Here is a 12422-nt window from a genome sequence, read left to right as displayed (position 1 = left end):
CATATTGCGGATCTTTTCGAATATGAGTTTGGTGACAGAGAGTTCCTCTGCCTCATCGAAAACCACTTTCTCGTCTTTTGGGTAAAACAAGAAGAGTGCTGTAGCTAGAAGAAGAGAGGTAGCAAAGCTGGACGCTATTTATATATGGTAGGCGCCGTCGCACTGCACACGTCTCTCGTAAAGTGCTCTTTAAAAAACTTTGGAGGTGTATTCCATCTTGTGTGTTTGAGTCAAGAACAGCGCCGACAACCATCCAAGCGCTCTTCCAACTTTTTTGTTCTGAGGGGTAAGACTTTGGTGCAGGAAAGCGATATCCGTCGTAATTTTAGAGTAAGAAGAGAAGACTCAGTCTCATGCGATGAGATTCCATCATTTTTGGAGAATACAAAGAACTGTGTGGATAGAAGAAGAACTTGGGGCAGTGCATGTAGTCGTTTATATACCGTTTCCCTGCTACTAGCTAGTACAAAGCTGTTTCATGTAGGCCTGGAGAAAGACTTGGGTGCAGAGAAGCAGCATGTTCTTTGGAATCTTATTTTTTGATGTTGAAGGTCGGGCCAGGGCAGGAGACTGGTCTCATAACTCCGTCGTGTACTTGATTTGGAGGATAGAAATCATTCTGTGAGTATAAGAGCACAGGAGACAGCAGGGAAAGTGGCTCCTTATATACATATATGTATACCATGAGCCACAACCGGAAACCTCTCATGCTAGGATTGTTCCGGTTTTTGAAACAGTGAAGTTGCTGCAGCAAAACTTCTCGCACGAGAACATGGCAGTCGAATGAAGGAATTTTCGTGTGTTACATGATGCGCTGATCTGGCAGACCACGCGGTCATGTCACATATTTTCGTCGATTTCAGACAGCAGAACAAGCTTTCAAAGCCATAGTTATGAGGAGCTGCATTTTGAGGAGGCGAAGCACTGCAGAACATGGTTCAAAACTTGTTTCGCTTTCGAAGTATAGGATGGTATGATGAAGAAGTGAAGAGTAGACTCCACGGAGACGAGGTTTTATACACGGCGCCTAGCACACCAAGTCACTTTGACCACTCTCTGAGGTTTGGAGCGACCGACCGAGCGCTCGGAGTTCTAAAGATACGCGAAGGCGTTTTGGGAAGACGAGGCACCGCAGACCATGCTGGATGATTTTCAATGTTTTTGAGGAATAGGGTGATGCGATGAAGAAAAGGTGGTGGAAAGTAGAATTCACCAGCACACGAACTCATACGTGACGCCTGTGTCGCCAAATAATACAATCAAACAGTCTTTGGATTTTGAGACCGCTGAACAAGCACTCGGAATCATCCCTCGTTTTGAAAGGCTTTTTGGAGAGAACAAGCACGGCAGACCATGCCACATCGCGCTAAAGACTTCTGTTAAATTCATTGAAGAAAATTGTGATTTGATATGGAAGAAGAGAGGAGATTCAGCCGTCGCAAGGTTTTATACGCGACGCTAAGCGATAGAACAGGAAGTTTGACGAATGTACTCGGCGAAGAGAGGAACGACATGTGGTAGTATAGTCTATCTTTCTGGTCTTTCGACGAACGCAGACATGTCAAGTATCTGCTATGTTTTGATTGCAGACTTCTTAGGTCTTGTATTAGAGACAGGAAAACTTCTGCCGCCGACATCGAAGTAAACTCTGACGTTTTTTGAACTCTGGGAGTAAAGTAATTGTCTAAAGAAGAAAATGTTTTCGGACGCAGACAGCGGTCCCTATATACTCGTCGCGTGCTAAGTGGGAACAGCATCACATACTTGATGTGGACAGTTTTTTCGGCGCCTCGAAGCAACGGGCAGCAACATAGAGAAATCGTAAATGAATTTTGGTGGAAAAGCAAAGAAGGCAGACTCGCACATGTACCCGCAGGGCGAACTTATTGGTAAAGAAGAGAGACGCCGGTAGATGAGGAGTGAAAACGACCAACTGTCGCATTTTATACATCCACCTTCCGACGATCTCGACTAAGCCCAACATTTAGAGGTATCTTGAGGTTTTGTAACAAAAGCGCAGGGGACGGACTCGCACATGCGTTGATGGGAAGTGAATTTTGAGTATGTAAGTGGAAACTGGTGCTCAGGCAACACAGGCAACGCGATGCCGGCATTTATGTGACCGCAGGGTGGCGTCCGAAAACATGCGAATGGAATGTTTACTTTTGAGCTCAGAAGCATATACAGTTGAGACAGTGTCTTTAGTCTTTTTGACATGAGCGCGGGGAGGGCAGACGCGCACATCGTAAACTTCCCCGCCTTTTTTTGGGGGGAGGTTTTCAAAATGATTGTGGATGAAGAGTGGAAGAGAGCACACGGCATGCTTTATACAAGTCGAGGCATAGCTCCCCAAGAACATGCACGTGTCTTTTCCCATGTTGGAGAACAGAAACATGCGAAGCTACTGGGTGCTTTTTGGATTTTTGATGTAAAGCTGCCAAGTGCAGACGCAGACAACACATCAATTTGGCATAGTGGACTTTTTGGATTTTAGGCCAAAGACTAGTAGATGAAGTGTAGAAGTGCGCAGATGCCGTGCTTCATGGTGCCCTAGTTTAGCGTTTTTCAACACACAAAGTATGGTGAAAGGAGCTCAGTCGGCTGAGAGAGACATGCACCAGTTTCTGTTCTGTTTTTCTATGTTCTGTCTGGGTGGAAGAAGACATCAGAAGAGCTTTCAGGCTTTTTGGAGTGCGCTCCAGGCTGGAGGACCGCTACATGTCGTGTTCCCCAACCACTTTTGAAGATGCACCGATATCATGTGTAATAAAGAGGAACGGCTTTACTAAGAGAGAAGATGATTTTCATACTTGGAATTGCAGTCAAAAACACCACACGATGAGAGCATGTGCGCGCGTGTACTCATCGTGACACTGTTTCTCAGCCGCAACCCGAACATGTCGGAACAAACTTCACGATTCACTTCCCCGCATGCAGCCATCGCGCCCAATTATGCAGACGCCCAATTCACGCGTCATGTTCATGCCACGCCCAAGAGCCAAGCCTAAAAGACGGAGTCTGAAACCGATAAGCGAAAGCCGGTCGATCCCAATGTCCAGACGCGCGAGTCACGCAACAAATGTCCTGATGCCCCACATCCTCCCGTCAAAACTGCAGGATCGTGAAACACAAATTACCCCACCCTCGCCCGTGGACCGGGGTCGCTCGTCCATGTTCTGGAACCTACGATTACAGGTACAAGCTTGCGCAGTTGCAAATGTCGCTGTTTCAAACACTTGTCAGCGCACATCCCAGACGTCCCAGACACCAGGGCGCAAGCACCAGGAACAACCCGCCGGTGCGGAATCGGGAGCAAGAAGAAACAGAGCACGTACCGTTTGATGAGTTCCTGACACGTTCCCATTTTTTGGAACAGCGTCGGGTCGCCGATAATCCGAGCCGCGTTCTTGACTTCGCGGCACGTCTCGTCTAGTCGGGTGATGACGCGGACAATGGTGCCCTCCATGACATCTGTCAGGTCTGTTATGCGATTGAATGACATGCCTCGTGCCCACTCATACACCACTTCGACCATGCCGAAGCGGGGTTTGCTGACAAAGTCATTCGAATCATCAGCCGAGAGGATAACCTGGTGCAGAGTCTGTATCTTGTTGACCTTTTCGGAGATCTCAACAATCTTTGCGACGCCGCGTTCCAGATTTGCAGTTAGCGTAGGCTCTACGTCGGTCTTCTCTTGGAAGACAAACGCCGAGAGTAGTGCGACGATTTCTTCCGGTTCGTACTCGGCGAGGACGTTTTCTAAAACGAGCTCGGTAAGGACCAGCTCATCGGCCGAGTGGATCTGAAAGCTGTCAGTGGATGGGTGGAGCTTGAAGTCAGTGTCAAGCATACCTCGCAGGCTACCTTGCCTTTCAGCTCCACGCGAGAACCTTCGTCAATAAAGCCGAGATCCTTGAGAACCTGTATGCGCTGTTCGTAGTCAGGGAGTAGCTGTAGATTTTGGTCTGACATGAGCTGGCGGAGAGCAAGGATGTTTTCCTTGATCAGCCACTGATCGTGCTCCATCGTGAACTACGAAGATTAGCATGGGTTGAGGACACTGCCGAACGCGAACACGTACATGTTTCAAGAAGTTTGGGCATTTCAAACATTCTTTGCTAACCGCATTCAGTCCTTCTTTCCTGCGGGCTTCCTCCAGTTCACGGAACTTGAGGCTCTTGATCTTGCTGTAATCGTACTCATCCCAGTCTTCGTAATCCCATGATCCACACAAGGGCAGGAATTGGGATTCAGCCAGCTTCAATGTGTCTGACGAGGCTGTTAGCGCCGGACCCAGACCGTAGCGCACCCACTTACCTTTCTTGCGATTCAAATTTTGAACAGAATCAGGAACATCGATGATGGTCTTGGTGAAGCACTCGATGTCGTTCAGGGGTACGTAGGCTGCCTTCAGGATCAAGTCCTTGGGACTGTTCGGTAGTTTGCGGAAGTGCTTTGCAAAGGGACCGAGATACGGCAAAAGGTCGTCAGGCTGACGATCGTGATGCTGCGCCACCTCCAAGACTTTGACTGTAGGCTCATTGCCCTTGCTAGTGCCATCTTGCATTAACATACCCGCTGTTCGTTTGTTGTCCTGACTGCGTGAGTAATGAGCTAATTTGAAGGCGAAAGTGAAGCGTGTACCTTCTTGTATACGATCAATCTGTTCTTCGACAAAGCCTTCCTGCCAATAGGGTTGATGAGAAGACTCAGATGCATCTCATTAGTTAGTCGCTTGTAATCCTCACAAGACTGGTGGCACGCCTCTAGGTCGATATCGCAGATATCACAAGGTTCTCGCTTGATCTTCTCCAACTCAGCCTCCGAGACCTTGACCTTGCCTTGATGTTCAGGCAGTAATGCTTGAGTGGCATTCTCGCTGAAACTTCGCTTGATCATCTCTTCAATCTTCAGGGCTTCTACACGCAGAAGGTTCAGCATCATGTTGTAGGTGAGACGGAACTGTGATCTCAGCTTCGTGGGTTCCCCCAGCATCATCTGACGAAGTCTGGCTGCTGGTGGCGCCTCATCGGCCCCGGGCGCGCAGATGATGACAGTGCCGACTGTGTCAAGTCCTCGCCGACCTGCACGACCGGCCATCTGAGTGTACTCGCCGGGCAGCAAATCACGGAACTCGCGGCCGTCGTGCTTACGGAACCCAGAGAACACAACGGTCCTGGTAGGAAGATTAAGGCCCATGGCGAAAGTTTCCGTGGCAAAGAGAACCTTGACAAGCGTCTTCGCAAAGAGGATCTCAACAACCTCCTTGACGATCGGCAACATGCCACCGTGATGGACGGCAATACCTCGACTAAGCAGCTCTCTCAGCCGCTTGATCTGAGGGAGCTCACGGTCTTCCTTGCTCAGTCGAGCCAGTGACTTCTCAATGGTCATATGTATCGCACTCTTCTCCGCAGCATTGCAATAGTCGATGTTAGACAGCGCTTCAGCGTTTTCCTCGCAGCGCTTCTTGGAGAAGACGAATATGCAAGCAGGCAGGAGATCCTTGCTTCGGAGATGCTGTATGAGGTGGACCCAGATGTTTCTATCCTGGGCGGCAGTCGTACGACCGCCACCACGGCCCGTCCTTGCGATATTACCTCGGCCTCTAGCAGCGGGCGGGCCTCCACCGCGAGGTCCCCCTCGACCGCCACCTTGTTGACCTCGTCCGCGTTGGTTCTGGCCTCCTCTGGCGGGTGGGCCTCCACGACCACCACCGCCCCTGCCGGCTTGTGCATCGTTTGCAGGAGGTGCCTTGACCTTGTCTTTGCCAGACAGGATATCGTTCGCGTCTTTCCAGCCATTATCGATGAACTTCTTGTCTGCTGTAACGATCTTGTGGATGCCTTTGCCAGCCCATAGGTAATGCTCCAGAGGAATTGGGCGTTTCGGAGTAGAGATGACGTAGATGTCTTTCTTCTTTGTTCGACCCACCCAAGACGCGAACTCATATGTGTTGGGTACGGTGGCGGACAGGAGAATGAGTGTTACATGCTCCGGCAGCATTATGATGACCTCTTCCCATACGACACCTCGCTCGAGATCGTTGACATAATGCACTTCATCAAAGATGACAAACTCGACGTCTCTGATAAGATCTGCTCCTCGGTACAGCATACTTCGAAGAATCTCGGTGGTCATGATGAGACAGCTGGCTTCGGGCCTGATCTGCACGTCTCCCGTGAGAATGCCGACATCATCAAATGTTTGGCGGAAGTCGCGGAACTTTTGATTACTGAGAGCTTTGATGGGAGAAGTATATATAGCTTTCGTCATATGCTTTGCAGCAAGCGCGATGGCGTACTCTGCAACCACGGTCTTGCCGGCAGACGTATGCGCGGCTACAAACACAGAATCGCCATGCTCAAGATGATAAACTGCTTCTTTCTGGAATGTATCGAGCTCAAAGGGATACTCGCGCGCCATTTCCGGAACAAGTTCCCGGAAGTTAGTAATGTCGCGGTTGATGTCAACCATGTGAGCCCATTCTCGTCCGCCCTTCCTTCCAGCACTCATGGCAAGTGGACCATGAGGTGCCAGAGCAGGGAACTCTACTGGCAACAAAGCATCGATCTCTTCGTCTCCAGCATCTTGGTCTTCATCAGGTTCCCCATTTGCGCCAGTCTTGTCGTTGACATCCTCGTCATCCGCATCAGTGTCTTTGGGAGCTGCAGATGCTTCACCCAAGGTATCTTCGACCTCCTGAGCAGTCTTGGCATCCGTAGTTGGCTTCTTCTGGAAGTCAAGACCACGCGTGAAGCCAGGCGGCACCTCCAGTAAGCCACCTTCAGCACTGAAGTTGATGACTCTGTCGAGACCGCCACTCTTTTTCCCATTCGCACTCTCTTGCTGCTGGATTGCTTCATCTTCAATGGCAGCTACTGCTTCCACGCCATCAAGGCCGCCGGGCGCGAATGGAAAGAAGCCAGCTGCTCCACGTACGAATTCAGCTCTGTTAGCAGGCTTCCTGAGAAGCGAAGTGGAGTTCTTGGCTGTTGCTGAGTTTGCCGGAACGGTGACCTCCTTGTATCCAGTGACGCGGCCTTCTAGTCCCTCGCGTGTGAAGCGGATGATGGTCCGGGTCTGAGTTGGGGCGATCTGGAATAGGCTTCGGTAATTGGTAGGTGCATCCCAGCGCTGCTGAAGCTGATTCAGCCACTGCGTGTTGAAAGATTTGGAGGGTGTTAGAAATTCTTGCTCCAATTCCTTCTTGATGGCCTCTTTGGTTTTCCGCTGTCGCTTGGGTGGCCGCTGTTCGCCAGCTATCGAATCTATCCCATCCTCGTCGAGGTTGCTGCCGCGTAGCCGCAGCTTTTCCAATTCTCCAGACAGAGCCTCCATAATCGCGAGTTGAGTGCGAATCTGGTAGGGTACTGTGCCTGTGGGATTGTGGCGCGACCGAGTGAGAAAATGGATGACGTTGTTCGGCGCGCCAAGCCGTGTCAGGAAGGACCCACCTAGGCACTTCCCCCGCCATACACAGCGTCGGTGCTCCTAGCATGTAAGATTCAACACGCCGTACCTGCATATGCACCACGAGTAAGATAGATCCTAGGAGAGCCCGCGATAAGCCCATGATATAGTAGGGTATGCCCAGGAATAGCAGAGTCCTTATCTCTACGCTGCACATAATGTCTAATTGGGTATAGAAGGCTACATGGTAGCCGGTTCCAAGTGCTAATCATAGCTCATCGTCACTTCATGACCGAGCGCCATCGCTCGTATGGTATTATCCCCAAACGCCGCGCTATGATTGATCAAAATCTGTTTGCAACATCACGTAGCTGCTCAATCCCACATGTCGTCCATCTCTGCCATTGCCTCCATATCGTCCGCAAAAGGATCGTCTTGTGTGGGCATTGGTCGCGTTGGGAGTGTCTTGGGTGCTGTGTAGCTGGGCTGTTCGCTCTCAGCTAATAGTGCATCTAACTCGTCGTCGTCGGGGTCCCCGCTCTCTGGTGGTTCCGCTGCATCGCCTGTTGCATTGCGTGTAGATGCCTCCCGTTCTGTTGGGTGGCCTGCGTCTTCTTGGCCGCCGTTCTCGACGCCCTCCATGTCTTCGGTGCTCTGTTGTGGGGTCTTCTCTCGGCCCGCATCGTCGTCGTCTTCATCCTGTCCTGTGTTGCGGCGCGGTTTGCCTTCGTCGATCCAATCCTTCCGCATCAGCTGCATGCGCTTTGTATGGCCGACCTTCTCGATGATGGCTAGGGCGTCTGCAAACTTGGCGCGGGGGTAAAGATCGTCGAGCCACAGCTGGTACATGTTCAGCATACGGGCAATGTCTCCATACTGGAATTGAGTTAGTCCGTGGGTCTACTTGTTCAGAATAAACGTACCTCATGACCCTTCCCTTTGAAACGGAGGCGATCCTTTGAGATTTTGCGCAAGCGGGGAATGCCAGGGTCCGACAGCAGCCGCTGGTCATCGAGTTTCGGCGCAGGCTGGCGCTTTTTTGTGATGACAATCTCTTCGTCAACGCCTAGGCCGCCCGCAGTATCGCTGTTCTTGTTGCTTCGGTACTGCGGCTGTGGCGGGTTCTCGGTGGATTGAATCGGTTCTTCGGGATTTGTGACATCTTTGAGGATGTCGTCGAGATCATCGTCGGAGTCGTGAGTGGCCATTATATCTGGTGAGGGCTATTGTGGGTGCAATGGGGTCGGTATCTTCGTGGATCATCAAGTTCCCATCGCGCGACGCGTCGGACGCGTTCAGTCATACGCACGGACCCAGCATCACTAGCCGAATGTGGCGCAACTAGATCTTTGTCTAGGCAGGGTCCAACCAAGCTCTCGAATGCAGCTTTGCGGTCACACATCGTCTTCACTGTCCTGACATTTGCTATAATCACTACCGCCTCTCCCGCTGCTATTATTCTGCGACTATACGTTTGCTGCGCAGACGTCCCGTATCGCAGCTGTATCGTGGTGCTACTGCCTTTGCGACAGCGGGTTTGCGGCTCGTGATCGAGGCCCAACGCGCCCTAGACCTCATACAATGGCAGCATCAAATGTGCTTTCCGCCGACGCGGTAGCTCCAAGACTCGACTTTTTACTACGGCGTGCCCGTGCTGTCAAGCAGAGTACTGCCATCGATCCTCCACTCCAAGTTTCTGAGCTTGTACCCGAAAGCGAGCCTCTGCTCGGCGAGATCGAAGGAGGGAAGGAAGTGCGAACGCTTGCGGTCGAGAGTGCAGCCAAGAGTGTATTCTATGCCAATCTTGTCAGTTATCATGCCACGGAATCAGCTCCGCCAGTTGCTTACATGTTCAGGGTTCCACTCAGATTGAGGAGCCGGCCTTCGTAACCGTCTGGAATTTACTCGACATCCTCCAGTACTGTGGAGATCGGGGTAGGTTCTTTTGCCGCACTGTCTGGATATTGTCTGACCTTCCCAGACCTCTGCCATCCGCAGCTTGTACTGTTGCTCATCGAAGAACTGCTTGACAGCCAATCCATCTCAGGATGTCGCACGGTATTCAATTTCCTCGAATCGCGGAGAGAGACCATCATTGCGGTATGTTGTCCCTGCTACTATTTTTAACCATTCTCATCGTGCCGCAGATCAACTCCAAGAATAAAGATCTTGTCATCTTACGGCTGTGTAATGAGCTGCTCCGCCGGCTATCTCGCGCGGAAGATCCGGTATTCTGTGGCCGCGTCTACATCTTCATGTTTCAGAGCTTTCCCTTGGGCGACAAGAGTTCGGTAAATCTGCGGGGCAATTTCCACGTGGAGAATGTGACGACATTCGAGGACTTCCTCAAGGAATCGAATACGGACGAGGACTCTATGCAGATCGATGCTGATGGGTCTGTTCCTGCTCCCAAGGAAGAGTCAAAGTCAGAGGAACCAGTCATTCAAACTGAGGATATCGACAAGAGCAAGGACGCGAAACCTACGACACTTGACACCGAGACTCTCTATCCAGTATTCTGGTCATTGCAACACTCCTTCTCGAATCCACCCAGGCTTTTCGAAGAAGACAATTTCAAGCAATTTCAGAAGAGCTTGGAGGCGACGCTAGCCAAATTCAGGGAAGTGCCCAAAGTGATCCAGGCCGGAGATTCAGAGCGAAAGAAGGGACAAAAGTCGCGAGACGATGACGACTACGATGCATTCGCCAACTCCTTTAATCCTAAGTATCTTACAAGCCGTGATCTGTTCAAGCTCGAGGTACGCAAGATTGCCACTATCAATCTTGCGCTAGGACTGACAATCTCCAGCTGAGCGATCTCGCCTTCCAACGCCACATCCTTGTCCAAGCACTGATACTCATCGATTTTTTGTTGACTCTGACCGAGGGGTCCAAGAGCAAGCCATTTTACCAAAATGCGCAGAAGGCGATGCAATACAACTTCACATTGCGCGAGGAAGACGTAAGTGCCCATCATTTGCCTCTTCTCACACCCTCCGTCACACTCTCGTGCTCGCTTCGCTGTCCATGATCATCATCTTCTCGGCTGACCACAAAGCACAGACCGAGTGGGCATTGGGCATCAAGACGGCTATTGCAAATTACCTGCAGGAAGGCCCAGATGGCAAATTCTACTACCGGATGGTGGACACCGTGCTTTCCCGCGACAAAAACTGGGTACGATGGAAGATGGAGAACTGCCAACCATTCACTAGAGATCGAGTCCCCACAACGGACTTCCAACAAGCCAAATCTGGGGCGCAGAAAGCTGTTGTTGGTAAGAAGGCGTCCAAGCCCATGGGTGTTCCCAGCAGCTTGAATTTCCTCTACAACAATGAAGCGGATAAGGGTCTCTCTCAACTACGGCAAAGCGACAGGTACGTGCTCCGCTCGTCCGACTGACACTCGATCCCAGCTTCTGACGTCCAGTCAGGTTCAATGTGCCGAATGCAGAGTCATATGCAAAAAAAGTGAAGATGACCGACTTGGATCTGGAACTGACTGACGCAGAAGACGAGAAGCGGCAAGCGGGGGAAAAGAAGTCCAGCTACATCTGGCGAGGTCTTCGCGTGGCTTCGAAGACGCAGCTAAGCTCGTTCGATAGAATCGAGCATGGCAAAGGCCTCGAGGCTCTTCAGCCGGCCACCTCTTCCATTGAGGCGACGGGCGTTGACGCTGCACCCACTGCTTCGGAAGACCAGGGGGCTATTCCGCAAGACGAGCATCAGAGCGTCGAGGAGCAGCGGCCCGACCAGCGTAGTCAAGTGACTGCGGAACCAGCGGCGTAGTGGTAGCAGCGACAGGGGCAGTGTCGCCTGCGCCAGCTCGGTATGAATTATCGACGGCTCTTGAGAAACACATGAGCTTTTCCTCATACGTTACTGTGCAGTATGGGGAGCATTGTGGCGCTTTCCCATCGAATTTATCGCTGCAAGCGAAGAGAACATGGGGTTCATCTCCCCGAGCCACTCTCAGCGTATCGATAGATCGGAGGCCAGTCATAGTGTGAGCGACCGCACAGCCGGTCGCCAACGGCGCCCCTCAATCTGCAACGCCACGACTGGAGGTCGGAAGGCTGTGTGCGGCGCGAGCAGGCAGTGGAGATGAAGAGCCCCATGCTGATGAATAGAAGTCTTCGCAATATAGCCTCATCGCGTGGGAATGTACGCCGTTTCCCGGGACTCGCTCTGATGTAACCACGATGGCAAGATTGTGGCTCTCGTGCCTGGCTAAGCATGACGGAGTGTCCAGGCCATTGAGGAATGCTCTGATCACAGATGTGCCGTGATGCGCCGGGGTGGGGCCGTCTTCAGGCTCATTGAATGAGTTGTCAGCACAAAATCCACCTACGTGGGAGATGCTGCATGATTCCGAAATGAAGGGACCTGTACGACCTGACACGACCGTTCAGCGCAGTCCGAGGCTTCCAAGGTTCTCTGCGGTGGACTGGCACGCGGTGGGACCACCTCATGATGACATGACAAGTTGCGAACCACACGGCGGCCACGGGCCCAGACTGCTGGCAACGGATCGCAATCATATTCAATGCATTATGTTCGCGAGAGGGACCGAAGCATAAGGACCAGAGGCAGGCATGTTCTGCCGACACTGGACAGGCACCCATGCGCTCATCAAACCCACACAAGTGTTGCGTCCCCCACCAATGGCCCGCCAGCGTATTCGCGGTTTCGCTATCGCTTGCTCCTGTCATTTCCACAGGCCGTCCTCATCCGCCAGCCGGGCGGTCTTGGCGTTGTTTGGGAAATCGACCGCGACGCCCTGCCGGCATCGCGTTTTGGAGATTGCGTGTGCGCCGCCGGCGACGTGCTTTTTGTCGTTGCGAAACGGGCCAAACGCTGGCGGTTACCCGCGTGCTTCACAGGCAGCGTGCAAAAACAATATGCGCCGGTTCAGGCAATGCGACCGCAGACGGCGCGAGGCGGACAGTGTGCATCATTCGTCACGGGCGCTGGCCGCGGTATCGGCTACACGTTCAGGTCTGCTTTGGA

The 12422-nt window shown here is 51.9% G+C and overlaps 3 protein-coding genes across 3 annotated transcripts; 1 reads left to right on the top strand and 2 right to left on the bottom strand.

Annotated features, from left to right (window-relative positions):
• Window positions 1-3189: 3189 nt before the first annotated feature.
• On the bottom strand, window positions 3190-7341 carry J4E78_010024 (uncharacterized protein; the record flags this gene model as incomplete). Its single annotated transcript, XM_049370607.1, has 6 exons — window positions 3190-3223; window positions 3336-3802; window positions 3853-4032; window positions 4082-4278; window positions 4318-4594; window positions 4645-7341. 6 exons carry the CDS (start codon window positions 7339-7341, stop codon window positions 3190-3192), a joined length of 3852 nt encoding a protein of 1283 aa, XP_049217629.1.
• Window positions 7342-7788: 447 nt separating this feature from the next.
• Window positions 7789-8621, bottom strand: CSM3 (chromosome segregation in meiosis- protein; the record flags this gene model as incomplete). The annotated part of the gene is made up of 2 exons (XM_049370606.1): window positions 7789-8289; window positions 8337-8621. 2 exons carry the CDS (start codon window positions 8619-8621, stop codon window positions 7789-7791), a joined length of 786 nt encoding a protein of 261 aa, XP_049217628.1.
• Window positions 8622-8994: 373 nt separating this feature from the next.
• On the top strand, window positions 8995-11201 carry J4E78_010022 (uncharacterized protein; the record flags this gene model as incomplete). The annotated part of the gene is made up of 7 exons (XM_049370605.1): window positions 8995-9219; window positions 9270-9348; window positions 9395-9513; window positions 9561-10172; window positions 10223-10375; window positions 10477-10790; window positions 10847-11201. 7 exons carry the CDS (start codon window positions 8995-8997, stop codon window positions 11199-11201), a joined length of 1857 nt encoding a protein of 618 aa, XP_049217627.1.
• Between the last annotated feature and the right edge of the window lie 1221 nt (window positions 11202-12422).

This window comes from Alternaria triticimaculans (genome assembly GCF_023758025.1).
Source record: "Alternaria triticimaculans strain BMP 0046 chromosome Unknown scaffold_26, whole genome shotgun sequence".
NCBI lineage: Eukaryota > Fungi > Ascomycota > Dothideomycetes > Pleosporales > Pleosporaceae > Alternaria > Alternaria triticimaculans.
The sequence above is the reverse complement of the archived record's forward strand: the minus strand, read 5'-3'. Positions and strand labels throughout refer to the sequence as shown.